This window comes from Salmo trutta, unplaced genomic scaffold, assembly GCF_901001165.1.
Source record: "Salmo trutta unplaced genomic scaffold, fSalTru1.1, whole genome shotgun sequence".
NCBI classification, from domain to species: Eukaryota; Metazoa; Chordata; class Actinopteri; order Salmoniformes; family Salmonidae; genus Salmo; species Salmo trutta.
This window is the reverse complement of record NW_021822911.1, coordinates 18,804,015-18,822,408: the sequence shown is the minus strand read 5'-3', so window position 1 is coordinate 18,822,408 and position 18,394 is coordinate 18,804,015. Positions and strand designations below refer to the sequence as shown.

At 37.3% G+C, this 18,394-nt stretch overlaps 1 protein-coding gene across 1 annotated transcript in view; it reads left to right on the top strand.

Moving 5' to 3' along the window:
- Window positions 1-252: 252 nt before the first annotated feature.
- The window catches only part of LOC115186528 (zinc finger protein 271-like), a gene marked incomplete at both ends in the record, with an annotated part of 38,166 nt that continues 20,024 nt past the window's right edge, over window positions 253-18,394 (top strand). Inside the window, one exon of the mRNA XM_029746144.1 lies at window positions 253-1,238. Within this exon, the coding sequence (XP_029602004.1) occupies window positions 253-1,238 (986 nt within the window). The remainder of the gene's footprint in view (window positions 1,239-18,394) is intronic.

Genomic DNA, 18,394 nt, shown 5'->3' with positions numbered 1-18,394 from the left:
CATGATGCTGACGAGGCAGAGAAGAGTCTCTCCAGATCAGAACACCTCAAGAAACACCTGCAGAGATCCACAGGGAAGAAAACTCACTGCTGCTCTGACTGTGGGAAGAGATTCACCTCATCAGGCATTAAAATTCATCAGATAATTCACACAGGAGAGAAACCTTATAGCTGTACTCAATGTGGGAAGAGATGTACTACATCTGGCCATCTAACTCAACACCAGAGAACACACACAGGAGAGAAATCTTATAGCTGTGGTCAATGTGGGAAGAGGTTTACTCAGTCAACCAGCCTGATATCACACCACAGAACACACACAGGAGAAAAACCTTATAGCTGTGGTCAATGTGGGAAGAGTTTTGTTCAGTCTGGCCAGCTGACATTACACCAAAGAACACACACAGGAGAGAAATCTTATATCTGTGATCAGTGTGGGAAGCGTTTTGGTCGATCTGGAGGTCTGACAGTGCACCAGAGAACACACACAGGAGAGAAACCTTATAGCTGTGATCAGTGTGGGAAGCGTTTTGGTCAATCTGGAGATCTGACAGTGCACCAGAGAACACACACAGGAGAGAAACCTTATAGCTGTGATCAATGTGGGAAGAGTTTTGCTGCACCTAGCACACTGACTCGACACCAGAGAATACACACAGGAGAGAAATCTTATATCTGTGATCAGTGTGGGAAGCGTTTTGGTCAATCTGGAGATCTGACAGTGCACCAGAGAACACACACAGGAGAGAAATCTTATAGCTGTGATCAATGTGGGAAGGGTTTTAGTATATCTGGCTCTCTGACTTTACACCAGAGAACACACACAAGAGAGAAATCTTATAGCTGTGGTCAATGTGGGAAGAGTTTTGCTGCACCTAGCACACTGACTCGACACCAGAGAATACACACAGGAGAGAAATCTTATAGCTGTGATCAATGTGGGAAGAGTTTTAGTAGGTCTGGCTCTCTGACAGTGCACCAGAGAATACACACAGGAGAGAAATCTTATAGCTGTAATCAATGTGGGAAGAGTTTTACTACATCTGGCTCTCTGACTCAACACCAGAGAATACACACAGGAGAGAAACCTTATAGGTGTGATCAATGTGGGAAGAGTTTTACAGGATCTAGAAATCTGACAATACACCAGAGAACACACACAGGAGAGAAGCCTTATAGCTGTGATCAATGTGGGAAGAGTTTTATTACATCTAGCAATCTGACTCGACACCAGAGAACACACACTATTTATGAGATTTAACAAAAAGTGACTAACAAAAAAAGAGCTGTGTTACATTTACAGCGTTGGTGACTCACTTTAATCAAAATGTAGCTAGCTGTTTTCTACAAATTGTCCTCTAACCAGTGATGTACACATTATTCCCAGATTCCGTGTGGTTTTGGAGCTGTTAGATTTTACAGGACGTGCAACCTCATCTCCCTCCTCTCGCGCAATTGATTTCAACATGATATCGATGAGTTATGACAAGTAAGTGTTCCTTTGTTTAGTGACCCCTAAATTGAAATGTATCACTCCAAAATGTAGCTGACTGTCTTCTGCAGGTTGTCCTCTAACCAGTGAGGTAAAATATATGTCCCATTTCCATGTGTTTTTTTTAGTTGTGTTAGTTTCAACAGCACGTACAACCTGATTTTCCCCCTAATCGATATCAGTGATTTATTGCTACTTGTCAAAACAAGGTGCTTGTTTAAAAAAAATACAAGTAATATGATTATTGTGGCAGATGTTTTGTGTATATAGCACATTTTATGTTTAGGTTTTCAATTCATCCCAAACTGTTTTTGCGTATTGGTTATTGATTTGGACACGTTAAAACTGTGTTTTGACATTGGGGCTATTTCATATTTTCATTTCATGTAACATTTAGTAATCATAATTATTTATGCAACCAACTGACAATTTTTTGGTACAATTATATTGAAATTGTTGCCCTGTTTTTAGAATATCAGAGTTCATTCCCAGATGTGCCAACCCAAATGTACTAGAGCATGACATTGGGGACTGGGCCCCGATCCAACAACATGCCTATCTAGTGAACCCTGAAAAGAGAGAGAAGCTGTGAGGTGGAAAGTTACTATGGATATTGCAGGAGTTTCCTCTTGAAATCAGACATGTCTGTGTCCTATTGGAGATGAGTTTTGTTTGGGCTCCAAGAGGACGAGAGTTCTAGAAGCTAAGGAAGATAAAAGATGAAGGAGAAAAGATACTGTATATTATTTAAACATTTTTTTTTCTTGTTTTTAATTGTTGACAGCCAGTAGACACCATGTTTATATTGTAGAAGGGAATCATTTTAGTTGATTATAATGTGAAATTGAAGTTGTTTTCTGTTGGTGGTGAGCAAACGTGTCCAAAAGAAATGTAGGATATATTTGTTGTCTTAAGGGGGAAGGTGTTACAGGCTTTGGTTTTTCTATTTATGTTTTGAAGTTGGACTTTAGCACGTCTAGCCCGTTAGCCCGTCTAGCCCGTTAGCACGTCTAGCCCGTTAGCACGTCTAGCCCGTTAGCACGTCTAGCTCGTTAGCACGTCTAGCTCGTTAGCCCGTTAGCACGTCTAGCCCGTTAGCACGTCTAGCCCGTTAGCACGTCTAGCTCGTTAGCACGTCTAGCCCGTTAGCCCGTTAGCTCGTTAGCCCGTCTAGCTCGTTAGCCCGTCTAGCTCGTCAGCACGTCTAGCCCGTCAGCACGTCTAGCTCGTTAGCACGTCTAGCTCGTTAGCACGTAGGACGCACTGATTGGTGTCACCTCGTTAGTCAGTATGTGTTACACCTGTGCTGGCTTGTCCATCTCGTTAGTGGGAAGGTGTTTCACCTGAGCTGGTCCAGGTTCTATTTAAGAGTGTCTGGCCCAGTGCTCCAGTTGTCTTGATACATGTGGAGAGTCAACACCTTTAGTTGCTCCACCTTTTTGGTTTGCTTCCTGTCTTTAAGTTTGGTGTGTGTTTTTCTTTTGTTTTCCTCTTCATGGGCAGATTTAGTGGGTCTCATGGTGGGTGTCTTTTAGGTCCCAGTTGTTGTTACTAGTCAACTTTCAGTGGACACCCCCATAGTGTCTTTCAGAGGCCCTCCTGTTTAGTTGTGGTTGTTGTCAGTGACTCTTTGTTAGTTCCCTCTTCTATTTAAGGGACATTTCTGGTTTACTGCTGGGGAACGTAACAACAAACAATGTAGTAAAACAAGCTTATATTTTGGGTTGGATGTTGCATCCAATTGATAATATTTTAATCAATGGAATTTCCTTAGAATGCTAGTCTTTCAGTTGTTAATCTTGTTTGTTGTGGTAAATATTTGTTTTTTCCTGTGAAGCCATTGTGTTGCATCCATGTCTGAAATGTGCTGTATAAATAAAGCTTGATTTGATTTGAACATATTGTAAAACAAATGAACCCAATGACTGACCAATCAACAAACTCTTGGTCCACCTTAGTATGAAAAACTGTATCAATCCCACTTTTCCAGCCTGCTGAAGGCGTGGTGGAGTGGTAAACACCACCCCCGGCTCTACCAGGGGCTTGAGGTGGTCTCCCACAGCTCTGCTTATGTCATGTTCTGTGGCCTTGCTGTTCCATTTCTTGACTGTCCCTGCAACACAGAAATAAACACATTTAGTCATATTATATAAAACATTCAAAGTAATGGATATGGAGCACCTATGCAACACAGAAACACATTTAGTCATATAAAACACGCAGGGCCGGTTTCACATAAAAGGCTTAAGCTTAGTCCCAGACTAAAAGATAATGGTCGATTTAGCCTGTTCTGGACTAAACAAAGCTGATTGAAAGAGGGTGGATAAGAGCTACTCCAGGACTAAATTGAAGCTTAAATTAATCTTTCAAAGAGGCAGGTTTAACTTCTGCTTCATACTGTTTGTGAGGAAGCATGGACTATTTATAATATCTAAATGAAGACCAACATGCACTACAGAGGCCAGCCAGACCAGTACTTTTGGATAGGAGTTAAATCCTTGAGGTTTTTGGCATCTGGAATCTTTCATTGTGAAACTGGTGATTTGTGTGGTGCCAGTGAAGCAACTGTGTGTTTTAATTGTTCACAAAGTCTGCAGGAGGAGTCTTTACATCTAGTTTCCTGATGCTGCTGGCCAAGCCAACTATAAAGTCTGCAGGAGGAGTCTTTACATCTAGTTTCCTGGTGCTGCTGGTCAAGCCAACTATAAAGTCTGCAGGAGGAGTCTTTACATCTAGTTTCCTGATGCTGCTGGTCAAGCCAACTATAAAGTCTGCAGGAGGAGTCTTTACATCTAGTTTCCTGATGCTGCTGGTCAAGCCAACTATAAAGTCTGCAGGAGGAGTCTTTATATCTAGTTTCCTGATGCTGCTGGCCAAGCCAAATATAAAGTCTGCAGGAGGAGTCTTTACATCTAGTTTCCTGGTGCTGCTGGTCAAGCCAACTATAAAGTCTGCAGGAGGAGTCTTTACATCTAATTTCCTGATGCTGCTGGTCAAGCCAACTATAAAGTCTGCAGGAGGAGTCTTTACATCTATAAAGGGCAATATGAATATCTGCATATGGGCAGTTCCCAGGAGTGATTGGCTGCTCACCTCTAGTTGTTGTTTCTTCCTGTAATCCTGATAATAATGCAGATATCTCACCTCTAGTTGTTGTTTCTTCTTGTAATCCTGATAATAATGCAGATATCTCACCTCTAGTTGTTGTTTCTTCTTGTAATCCTGATAATAATGCAGATATCTCACCTCTAGTTGTTGTTTCTTCTTGTAATCCTGATAATAATGCAGATATCTCACCTGAAGTTGTTTCTTCTTGTAATCCTGATAATAATGCAGATATCTCACCTCTAGTTGTTGTTTCTTCTTGTAATCCTGATAATAATGCAGATATCTCACCTCTAGTTGTTGTTTCTTCTTGTAATCCTGATAATAATGCAGATACCTCACCTCTAGTTGTTGTTTCTTCCTGTAATCCTGATAATAATGCAGATATCTCACCTGTAGTTGTTGTTTCTTCTTGTAATCCTGATAATAATGCAGATATCTCACCTCTAGTTGTTGTTTCTTCTTGTAATCCTGATAATAATGCAGATATCTCACCTCTAGTTGTTGTTCTTCTTGTAATCCTGATAATAATGCAGATATCTCACCTCTAGTTGTTGTTTCTTCTGTAATCCTGATAATATGCAGATATCTCACCTCTAGTTGTTGTTTCTTCTTGTAATCCTGATAATAATGCAGATATCTCACCTCTAGTTGTTGTTTCTTCTTGTAATCCTGATAATAATGCAGATATCTCACCTCTAGTGTTTGTTTCTTCTTGTAATCCTGATAATAATGCAGATATCTCACCTCTAGTTGTTGTTTCTTCTTGTAATCCTGATAATAATGCAGATATCTCACCTCTAGTTGTTGTTTCTTCTTGTAATCCTGATAATAATGCAGATATCTCACCTCTAGTTGTTGTTTCTTCTTGTAATCCTGATAATAATGCAGATATCTCACCACTAGTTGTTGTTTCTTCTTGTAATCCTGATAATAATGCAGATATCTCAACTCTAGTTGTTGTTTCTTCTTGTAATCCTGATAATAATGCAGATATCTCACCTCTAGTTGTTGTTTCTTCTTGTAATCCTGATAATAATGCAGATATCTCACCTCTAGTTGTTGATTCTTGTAATCCTGATAATAATGCAGATATCTCACCTCTAGTTGTTGTTTCTTCTTGTAATCCTGATAATAATGCAGATATCTCACCTCTAGTTGTTGTTTCTTCCTGTAATCCTGATAATAATGCAGATATCTCACCTCTAGTTGTTGTTTCTTCTTGTAATCCTGATAATAATGCAGATATCTCACCTGAAGTTGTTTCTTCTTGTAATCCTGATAATAATGCAGATATCTCACCTCTAGTTGTTGTTTCTTCTTGTAATCCTGATAATAATGCAGATATCTCACCTGAAGTTGTTTCTTCTTGTAATCCTGATAATGCAGATATCTCACCTCTAGTTGTTGTTTCTTCTTGTAATCCTGATAATAATGCAGATATCTCACCTGTAGTTGTTGTTTCTATTCTTGTAAATCCTGATAATAATGCAGATATCTCACCTCTAGTTGTTGTTTCTTCTTGTAATCCTGATAATAATGCAGATATCTCACCGCTAGTTGTTGTTTCTTCTTGTAATCCTGATAATAATGCAGATATCTCACCTCTAGTTGTTGTTTCTTCTTGTAATCCTGATAATATGCAGATATCTCACCTCTAGTTGTTGTTTCTTCCTGTAATCCTGATAATAATGCCGATATCTCACCTCTAGTTGTTGTTTCTTCTTGTAATCCTGATAATAATGCAGATATCTCACCTCTAGTTGTTGTTTCTTCTTGTAATCCTGATAATAATGCAGATATCTCACCTCTAGTTGTTGTTTTCTTCTTGTAATCCTGATAATAATGGCAGATATCTCACCTCTAGTTGTTGTTTCTTCTTGTAATCCTGATAATAATGCAGATATCTCACCTCTAGTTGTTGTTTCTTCTTGTATCCTGATAATAATGCAGATATCTCACCTCTAGTTGTTGTTTCTTCTTGTAATCCTGATAATAATGCAGATATCTCACCTCTAGTTGTTGTTTCTTCCTGTAATCCTGATAATAATGCAGATATCTCACCTGTAGTTGTTGTTTCTTCTTGTAATCCTGATAATAATGCAGATATCTCACCTCTAGTTGTTGTTTCTTCTTGTAATCCTGATAATAATGCAGATATCTCACCTCTAGTTGTTGTTTCTTCTTGTAATCCTGATAATAATGCAGATATCTCACCTCTAGTTGTTGTTTCTTTCTTGTAATCCTGATAATAATGCAGATATCTCACCTCTAGTTGTTGTTTCTTCTTGTAATCCTGATAATAATGCAGATATCTCACCTCTAGTTGTTGTTTCTTCTTGTAATCCTGATAATAATGCAGATATCTCACCTCTAGTTGTTGTTTCTTCTTGTAATCCTGATAATAATGCAGATATCTCACCTCTAGTTGTTGTTTCTTCTTGTAATCCTGATAATAATGCAGATATCTCACCTCTAGTTGTTGTTTCTTCCTGTAATCCTGATAATAATGCAGATATCTCACCTCTAGTTGTTGTTTCTTCTTGTAATCCTGATAATAATGCAGATATCTCACCTCTAGTTGTTGTTTCTTCTTGTAATCCTGATAATAATGCAGATATCTCACCTCTAGTTGTTGTTTCTTCTTGTAATCCTGATAATAATGCAGATATCTCACCTCTAGTTGTTGTTCTTCTTGTAATCCTGATAATAATGCAGATATCTCACCTTCGTAGTTGTGTGTTCTTCTCTTCTTGTAATCCTGATAATAAAGGCAGAATTCTCACCTCTAGTTGGTTTTCTTCTTGTATCCTGATAAATAATGCAGATATCTCACCTGATAGTGTTGTTTCTTCTTGTCATCCTGATCATAATGCAAGATCTCACCTGTATTAGTTGTTGTTTCTTCTTGTAATCCTGATAATAATGCAGATATCTCACTCTAGTTGTTGTTTTCTTCCTTGTAACCTGATAATAATGCAGAGAATCTCACCTCTAGTTGTGTTTCTTCTCCTGTAATCCTGGATAATAATGCAGATATCTCACCTCTAGTTGTTGTTATCCTTCTTGTAATCCTGATAATACACTGCAGATATCTCACCTCTAGTTGTTGTTTCTTCTTGTAATCCTGATAATAAATGCAGATATCTCACCTCTAGTTGTGTTTTCCTTCTTGTAATCCTGATAATAATGGCAGATATCTTCAACCTCTAGTTTTTGTTTTTCTTCCTGTAATCCTGAATATAATGCAGATATCTCACCTCTAGTTGTTGTTTCTTCTTGTAATCCTGATAATAATGCAGATATCTCACCTCTAGTTGTTGTTTCTTCTTGTAATCCTGATAATAATGCAGATATCTCACCTCTAGTTGTTGTTTCTTCTTGTAATCCTGATAATAATGCAGATATCTCACCTCTTGTAATCCTGATAATAATGCAGATATCTCACCTCTAGTTGTTGTTTCTTCTTGTAATCCTGATAATAATGCAGATATCTCACCTCTAGTTGTTGTTTCTTCTTGTTATCCTGATAATAATGCAGATATGTCACCTCTAGTTGTTGTTTCTTCCTGTAATCCTGATAATAATGCAGATCTCACCTCTAGTTGTTGTTTCTTCTTGTAATCCTGATAATAATGCAGATATCTCACCTCTAGTTGTTGTTTCTTCCTGTAATCCTGATAATAATGCAGATATCTCACCTCTAGTTGTTGTTTCTTCTTGTAATCCTGATAATAATGCAGATATCTCACCTCTAGTTGTTGTTTCTTCCTGTAATCCTGATAATAATGCAGATATCTCACCTCTAGTTGTTGTACTCTTCCTGTAATCCTGATGATAATGCAGATATCTCACCTCTAGTTGTTGTTTCTTCTTGTAATCCTGATAATAATGCAGATATCTCACCTGTAGTTGTTGTTTCTTCTTGTAATCCTGATAATAATGCAGATATCTCACCTCTAGTTGTTGTTTCTTCTTGTAATCCTGATAATAATGCAGATATCTCACCTGTAGTTGTTGTTTCTTCTTGTAATCCTGATAATAATGCAGATATCTCACCTCTAGTTGTTGTTTCTTCTTGTAATCCTGATAATAATGCAGATATCTCACCTCTAGTTGTTTTTTCTTCTTGTAATCCTGATAATAATGCAGATATCTCACCTCTAGTTGTTGTTTCTTCTTGTAATCCTGATAATAATGCAGATATCTCACCTGTAGTTGTTGTTTCTTCTTGTAATCCTGATAATAATGCAGATATCTCACCTCTAGTTGTTGTTTCTTCTTGTAATCCTGATAATAATGCAGATATCTCACCTCTAGTTGTTGTTTCTTCTTCCTGTAATCCTGATAATAATGCAGATATCTCACCTCTAGTTGTTGTTTCTTCTTGTAATCCTGATAATAATGCAGATATCTCACCTCTAGTTGTTGTTTTCTTCTTGTAATCCTGATAATAATGCAGATATCTCACCTCTAGTTGTTTTTTCTTCTTGTAATCCTGATAATAATGCAGATATCTCACCTCTAGTTGTTGTTTCTTCCTGTAATCCTGATAATAATGCAGATCTCACCTCTAGTTGTTGTTTCTTCTTGTAATCCTGATAATAATGCAGATATCTCACCTCTTGTTGTTGTTTCTTCTTGTAATCCTGATAATAATGCAGATATCTCACCTCTAGTTGTTGTTTCTTCTTGTAATCCTGATAATAATGCAGATATCTCACCTCTAGTTGTTGTTTCTTCTTGTAATCCTGATAATAATGCAGATATCTCACCTCTAGTTGTTGTTTCTTCTTTGTAATCCTGATAATAATGCAGATATCTCACCTCTAGTTGTTGTTTCTTCCTGTAATCCTGATAATAATGCAGATATCTCACCTCTAGTTGTTGTACTCTTCCTGTAATCCTGATGATAATGCAGATATCTCACCTCTAGTTGTTGTTTCTTCTTGTAATCCTGATAATAATGCAGATATCTCACCTGTAGTTGTTGTTTCTTCTTGTAATCCTGATAATAATGCAGATATCTCACCTCTAGTTGTTGTTTCTTCTTGTAATCCTGATAATAATGCAGATATCTCACCTGTAGTTGTTGTTTCTTCTTGTAATCCTGATAATAATGCAGATATCTCACCTCTAGTTGTTGTTTCTTCTTGTAATCCTGATAATAATGCAGATATCTCACCTCTAGTTGTTTTTTCTTCTTGTAATCCTGATAATAATGCAGATATCTCACCTGTAGTTGTTGTTTCTTCTTGTAATCCTGATAATAATGCAGATATCTCACCTGTAGTTGTTGTTTCTTCTTGTAATCCTGATAATAATGCAGATATCTCACCTCTAGTTGTTGTTTCTTCTTGTAATCCTGATAATAATGCAGATATCTCACCTCTAGTTGTTGTTTCTTCCTGTAATCCTGATAATAATGCAGATATCTCACCTCTAGTTGTTGTTTCTTCTTGTAATCCTGATAATAATGCAGATATCTCACCTCTAGTTGTTTTTTTCTTCTTGTAATCCTGATAATAATGCAGATATCTCACCTCTAGTGTTTTTTCTTCTTGTAATCCTGATAATAATGCAGATATCTCACCTCTAGTTGTTGTTTCTTCCTGTAATCCTGATAATAATGCAGATCTCACCTCTAGTTGTTGTTTCTTCTTGTAATCCTGATAATAATGCAGATATCTCACCTCTTGTTGTTGTTTCTTCTTGTAATCCTGATAATAATGCAGATATCTCACCTCTAGTTGTTGTTTCTTCTTGTAATCCTGATAATAATGCAGATATCTCACCTCTAGTTGTTGTTTCTTCTTGTAATCCTGATAATAATGCAGATATCTCACCTCTAGTTGTTGTTTCTTCCTGTAATCCTGATAATAATGCAGATCTCACCTCTAGTTGTTGTTTCTTCTTGTAATCCTGATAATAATGCAGATATCTCACCTCTAGTTGTTGTTTCTTCTTGTAATCCTGATAATAATGCAGATATCTCACCTCTAGTTGTTGTTTCTTCTTGTCATCCTGATAATAATGCAGATATCTCACCTCTAGTTGTTGTTTCTTCTTGTCATCCTGATAATAATGCAGATATCTCACCTCTAGTTGTTGTTTCTTCTTGTCATCCTGATAATAATGCAGATATCTCACCTCTAGTTGTTGTTTCTTCTTGTAATCCTGATAATAATGCAGATATCTCACCTCTAGTTGTTGTTTCTTCTTGTAATCCTGATAATATGCAGATATCTCACCTCTAGTTGTTGTTTCTTCCTGTAATCCTGATAATAATGCAGATATCTCACCTCGAGTTGTTGTTTCTTTCTTGTAATCCTGATAATAATGCAGATATCTCACCTCTAGTTGTTGTTTCTCTTGTAATCCTGATAATAATGCAGATATCTCACCTCTAGTTGTTTGTTTCTTCTTGTAATCCTGATAATAATGCAGATATCTCACCTCTAGTTGTTGTTTCTTCTTGTAATCCTGATAATAAGCAGATATCTCACCTCTAGTTGTTGTTTCATTCTTGTAATCCTGATAATAATGCAGATATCTCACCTCTAGTTGTTGTTTCTTCTTGTAATCCTGATAATAATGCAGATATCTCACCTCTGTAAGTTGTTGTTTCCTTCTTGTAATCCTGATAATAATGCAGATATCTCACCTCTAGTTGTTGTTTCTTCTTGTAATCCTGATAATAATGCAGATATCTCACCTCTAGTTGTTGTTTCTTCTTGTAATTCCTGATAATAATGCAGATATCTCACCTGTAGTTGTTGTTTCTTCTTGTAATCCTGATAATAATGCAGATATCTCACCTCTAGTTGTTGTTTCTTCTTGTAATCCTGATAATAATGCAGATATCTCACCTCTAGTTGTTGTTTCTCTTGTAATCTGATAATAATGCAGATATCTCACCTCTAGTTGTCGTTTCTTCTTGTAATCCTGATAATAATGCAGATATCTCAACCTCTAGTTGTTGTTTCTTCTTGTAATCCTGATAATAATGCAGATATCTCACCTCTAGTTGTTGTTTCTTCTTGTAATCCTGATAATAATGCAGATATCTCACCTCTAGTTGTTGTTTCTTCTTGTAATCCTGATAATAATGCAGATATCTCACCTCTAGTTGTTGTACTCTTCTTGTGGTTACATTTCCATTGAATTCACAGCAAATTGCAGCCCAACCCTCTTGTTCTACTGCTCAGTAGCAGCAGTGTGGTTTTTACCTTGAATAACTGGATGGTTTGACAACATTTGTTTTGGAGCATTTTTTTCATGCACACAAAAGTTTTTTGGAACAAATTATTTTTGCCTCTGCCATTGTTTCGTCTCAAGATTCACACCAGTATTGGTGTTTTCTATTCCGGGTTTTAATGAGCACCACTAGACCAACAGCATGTGTTCATACTGAACCTAATCAGGATTAACCCAGGTGTTCATACTGAACCTAATCCGGATTAACCCAGGTGTTCATACTGAACCTAATCAGGATTAACCCAGGTGTTCATACTGAACCTAATCAGGATTAACCCAGGTGTTCATACTGAACCTTATCAGCATTAACCCAGGTGTTCATACTGAACCTAATTAGGATTAACCCAGGTGTTCATACTGAACCTAATCCGGATTAACCCAGGTGTTCTCATTTAGGCTTACTTACCTGACTCCAGGACTCCAGTCTCCGACTAACTAAGCCAAATTTAAGCCAAGTTCAGGAAAGCTACTTAATTGTCCTAGTTTATCAAGTCCTGGCTTAATCTAAGCCCTGCAGGGTCTGAATGAAACGTCTTATTTTGATGTATTGTTGATTTTAAAATGTTTCAGTTTCAACAAATGCACTGGGTTGGTTGAAAAGTGATACTGTTTTGACATAGTGGAAGATACACTGAATTGATACTGTTTTTCATACTAAGATGGACTAAAATATGTGTTCATTGGTTATGCAAGAGGGCGGCAGGTAGCCTAGTGGTTAGAGCTGACAAGGTAAAAATATGTTGTCCTGCCCCTGAACAAGGCAGTTAACCCACTGTTCCCTGGTAGGCTGTCATTGTAAATAAGAATTTGTTCTTAACTGACTTGCCTAGTTAAATAAAGGTTAAATAAAATACAAATACAAATTAAGTCTGTTGACTGTCAGTCATGAGGTTCATTTGTTTTGCAATATGTTCAAATCAAATCAAGCTTTATTTATACAGCACATTTCAGACATGGATGCAACACAATGACTTCACAGGAAAAAACGAATAAAAAACTATGAAAATAAACAGAAATATTTACTACAGAACAAACATAAGAGGATAAAAACTGAAGATCAACAACAGAAAGACTAATGAGCATCCTAAGGAAAATCCATTGATTTAAAATATTAACAATTGGATGCAATATTCAACCATGACGAGATGGACAAGCCAGCACAGGTGTAACACATACTGACTAACGAGGTGACACCAATCAGTGCGTCCTACGTGTTAACGGGCTAGACGTGCTAACGAGCTAGACGTGCTGACGAGCTAGACGTGCTGACGAGCTAGACGTGCTAACGAGCTAGACGTATTTTTTCCCCACTAGCTTCTAGAACTCTTGTCTTCCTAAAACTCACTAGCTTCAAGAACTTTCGTCTTCCTAAAACTCACTAGCTTCCGGAACGCGCCCAAACAAAACTCATCTCCAATACAGGAAAAAGGTGCAGTCAAAAATAAATTGTGATCCATGGCAACGCACTGGCTAAACACAAAACACTAAACTTTTTGACTGCCCACCCTTGAGACAATCAGAAACCAACTTGATAGGCATGTTGTTGGATCGGGGCCCAGTCCCCAATGTCATGCTCTAGTACATTTGGGTTGGCACATCTGGGAATGAATCCTGATATTCTAAAAGCAGGGCAACAATGTCAATATAATTGTACATAAAAATTGTCAGTTGGTTACATAAATAATTATCATTACTAAATGTTACATGAAATGTAAATATGAAATAGCCCCAGTGTCAAAACACAGTTTTAAGTGTCCAAATCAATAACCAATATGCAGAAACAGTTTGGGATAAATTAAAAACCTAAACATAAAATGTGCTATGTACACAAACATCTGCCACAATAATCATATTACTTGTATTTTTTTAAACAAGCACCTTATAAACTGCACAAGCACCAGAAACACTGTTGTTTTGACAAGTAGCAATAAATCACTGATATCGATTAGGGGGAAATCAGGTTGTACGTGATGTTGAATCTAACACAACTAAAAAAACACATGGAAATGGGAGATATATTTTTCCTCACTGGTTAGAGGTCAACCTGCAGAAGACAGTCAGCTACATTTTGGCGTCACTTTTTGTTAAATCACATAAATAGTAACTCTACCATTTCAGAGCCTGGATTGTCCCCCTGAGGCTAATAACCATATCATGCTGAAATCAATTGATAAATGGCAAACGTTTAGGCTTCTACATTGTGACATTATTAAAATACTCCTACTACAATGTTTAAACATTCTACATTGTGACATTATTTCATTGATATCACGAAACAACTCCTTCATGTATGTATTTTCTGATATTTGATCAGAGATCTTTTATCAGAGTATCTCTGGTCACAGCTATAAGATTTCTCTCCTGTGTGTCTTCTCTGGTGCACTGTCAGATGGCCAGATTGACCAAAACTTTTCCCACATTGACCACAGCTATAAGGTTTCTCTCCTGTGTGTGTTCTCTGGTGCACTGTCAGATCGCTAGATTGACCAAAACACTTCCCACATTGACCACAGCTATAAGATTTCTCTCCTGTGTGTGTTCTCTGGTGTCGAGTCAGATTGCTAGATTCAGTAAAACTTTTCCCACATTGGTCACAGCTATAAGGTTTCTCTCCTGTGTGTGTTCTCCTGTGTCTAGTCAGAATGTTTGATGTAATAAAACTCTTCCCACATTGATCACAGCTATAAGGTTTCTCTCCTGTGTGTATTCTCTGGTGCACTGTCAGATCGCTAGATTGACCAAAACACTTCCCACATTGACCACAGCTATAAGGTATCTCTCCTGTGTGTGTTCTCTGGTGTAGAGTCAGATTGCTAGATTCAGTAAAACTCTTCCCACATTGATCACAGCTATAAGATTTCTCTCCTGTGTGTGTTATCTGGTGTGATATCAGGCTGGTTGACTGAGTAAAACTCTTCCCACATTGACTACAGCTATAAGATTTCTCTCCTGCGTGTATTCTCTGATGAATTTTAATGCCTGCTGAGGAGGTGAATCTCTTCCCACAGTCAGAGCAGCAGTGAGTTCTCTTCCCTGTGGATCTCTGCAGGTGTTTCTTGAGGTGTTCTGATCTGGAGAGACCCTTCTCTGCCTCGTCAGCATCATGAGGTTTTTGAGGTTCTCCAGAGGACCCAGGATAGTCCCGTCTCTCTCCTGTGTGAACAACAAAGTCAGACAGATGGTTAAAGGCCCACAACAGCGGAAATTCACTGTAAAAGGTGATGCCAACAGCATAGCCATGATGTTGTCAACATTTAAGTCTGTAATGAATGTTACAATTATTTGACAATTGTCTTAAAATTAGCAAGAATAGTCATATTTTGTCTTGTTTTCACATTAGTAGTAACATCGATGATTGTAGGCTAGAAATAAGTTGTTGAAATCCTAAGCAGTTTGCCAAACGACTTTTGGTCTCCAATTTTGGTCCCTTTCTGTGTTTTCTAAAATGGCGGCACGAGGGCGATGCACACACAATTTGGTTGCAGAAACTCCTCCCTGCTAATGAGGAAACCACTAGTTATGGATGTAGTATATCTGGTAATGAGGAAACCACTAGTTATGGATGTAGTATATCTGATGATGAGGAAACCACTAGTTATGGATGTAGTATATCTGATGATGAGGAAACCACTAGTTATGGATGTAGTATATCTGGTAATGAGGAAACCACTAGTTATGGACGTAGTATATCTGGTAATGAGGAAACCACTAGTTATGGATGTAGTATATCTGGTAATGAGGAAACCACTAGTTATGGATGTAGTATATCTGGTAATGAGGAAACCGATAGTTATGGATGTAGTATATCTGGTAATGAGGAAACCACTAGTTATGGATGTAGTATATCTGGTAATGAGGAAACCACTAGTTATGGATGTAGTATATCTGGTAATGAGGAAACCACTAGTTATGGATGTAGTATATCTGGTAATGAGGAAACCACTAGTTATGGATGTAGTATATCTGGTAATGAGGAAACCACTAGTTATGGATGTAGTATATCTGGTAATGAGGAAACCACTAGTTATGGATGTAGTATATCTGGTAATGAGGAAACCACTAGTTATGGATGTAGTATATCTGCTAATGAGGAAACCACTAGTTATGGATGTAGTATATCTGGTAATGAGGAAACCACTAGTTATGGATGTAGTATATCTGGTAATGAGGAAACCACTAGTTATGGATGTAGTATATCTGGTAATGAGGAAACCACTAGTTATGGATGTAGTATATCTGCTAATGAGGAAACCACTAGTTATGGATGTAGTATATCTGCATGGAGCAAAAATGGTGAGCAAAGATTTTAGTTTTTCACAAGGTATTCTGAATATTACAGCGCATTATCAGCACAAGATCAGGAGTGCTACTCAAGGAAACTCACATTAAGTTCTGTGTCTATTCACTAAGTCACCACCGTGGGGGAAAACTCAGTGGAGTTCTCATAGGCTGACAGTAAAAATAGCCTCCATTTCCAGGTTGCTTATGAGTGCATTTCACACAACGTATGGATAATAATTGTAAGGGTCGTTTGAATGTCCTGTGTGTTATTGTGTTATTGTTGCAAATCAACTGCTTTATACTTAAAAAAAACTTCAACCAGTAAAATGCTCTTCGGCTAGCTTTGCCATCAGCCTGAAACTTAGGGTTGGTATACTAAGTGTTTGCCAAATTGGCCCATAACTTAACCAAACAATAACATAGACCTACTGTAGGACCCATAACTTCACCTAACAATAACATAGACCTACTGTAGGACCCATAACTTCACCTAACAATAACATAGACCTACTGTAGGACACATAACTTCACCTAACAATAACATAGACCTACTGTAGGACCCATAACTTCACCTAACAACATAGACCTACTGTAGGACCCATAACTTCACCTAACAACAACATAGACCTACTGTAGGACCCATAATTTCACCTAACAATATAGACCTACTGTAGGACCCATAACTTCACCTAACAATATAGACCTACTGAAGGACCCATAAGTTCACCTAACAATAACATAGACCTACTGTAGGACCCACAACTTCACCTAACAACAATATAGACCTACTGTAGGACCCATAACTTCACCTAACAACAACATAGACCTACTGTAGGACCCATAACTTCACCTAACAACAACATAGACCTACTGTAGGACCCATAACTTCACCTAACAATAACATAGACCTACTGTAGGACCCACAACTTCACCTAACAACAATATAGACCTACTGTAGGACCCACAATAATACAGAACTTGTTTTTTAATAATTAAGACAAAAAGGCCAATTTTATTGTTTCTTTAATCAGCACAACAGTTTTAAACATAATTGCAAAAGGGTTTTCTAATGATTAATTAGCCTTTTAAAATGATAAACTTGGATTAGCTAACACAACGTGCCATTGGAACACAGGATTGATGGTTGCTGATAATGGGCCTTTGTACACCAGAGGCCCTATGTAGATATTCCATTAAAAAAATCTGCCATTTCCAGCTACAATAGTCATTTACATACAGTTGAAGTCGTAAATTTACATACACTTTAGCCAAATACATTTAAACTCAGTTTTTCAGAATTCTTGACATTTAATCCTCGTAAAAATTCCCTGTCTTAGGTCAGTTAGGATCAACACTTTATTTTAAGAATGTGAAATGTCAGAATAATAGTAGAGAGAATGATTTATTTCAGCTTTAATTTCTTTCATCACATTTCCAGTTGAGTCAGAAGTTTACATACACACAATTAGTATTTGGTAGCATTGCCTTTAAATTGTTTAACTTGGGTCAAACGTGCAGCTTTCCACAAGCTTCCCAAAATAAGTTGGGTGAATTTTGGCCCATTCCTCCTGACAGAGCTGGTGTAACTGAGTCAGGTTTGTATGCCTCCTTGCTCGCACACACTTTTTCAGTTCTGCCCACACATTTTCTATATCATGTAGATGCATATAATGAACAGACTAGGTCTATACTGCTCCTACATGGTGTAACAATACATCATATAGATGTATATAATGAACAGACTAGGTCTATACTGATCCTACATGATGTAACAACACATCATGTAGATGTATATAATGAACAGACTAGGTCTATACTGCTCCTACATGGTGTAACAATACATCATGTAGATGTATATAATGAACAGACTAGGTCTATACTGCTCCTACATGGTGTAACAATACATCATGTAGATGTATATAATGAACAGACTAGGTCTATACTGCTGCTACATGGTGTAACAATACATCATGTAGATGTATATAATGAACAGACTAGGTCTATACTGATCCTACATGATGTAACAACACATCATGTAGATGTATATAATGAACAGACTAGGTCTATACTGCTCCTACATGGTGTAACAATACATCATGTAGATGTATATAATGAACAGACTAGGTCTATACTGCTGCTACATGGTGTAACAATACATCATGTAGATGTATATAATGAACAGACTAGGTCTATACTGCTCCTACATGGTGTAACAATACATCATGTAGATGTATATAATGAACAGACTAGGTCTATACTG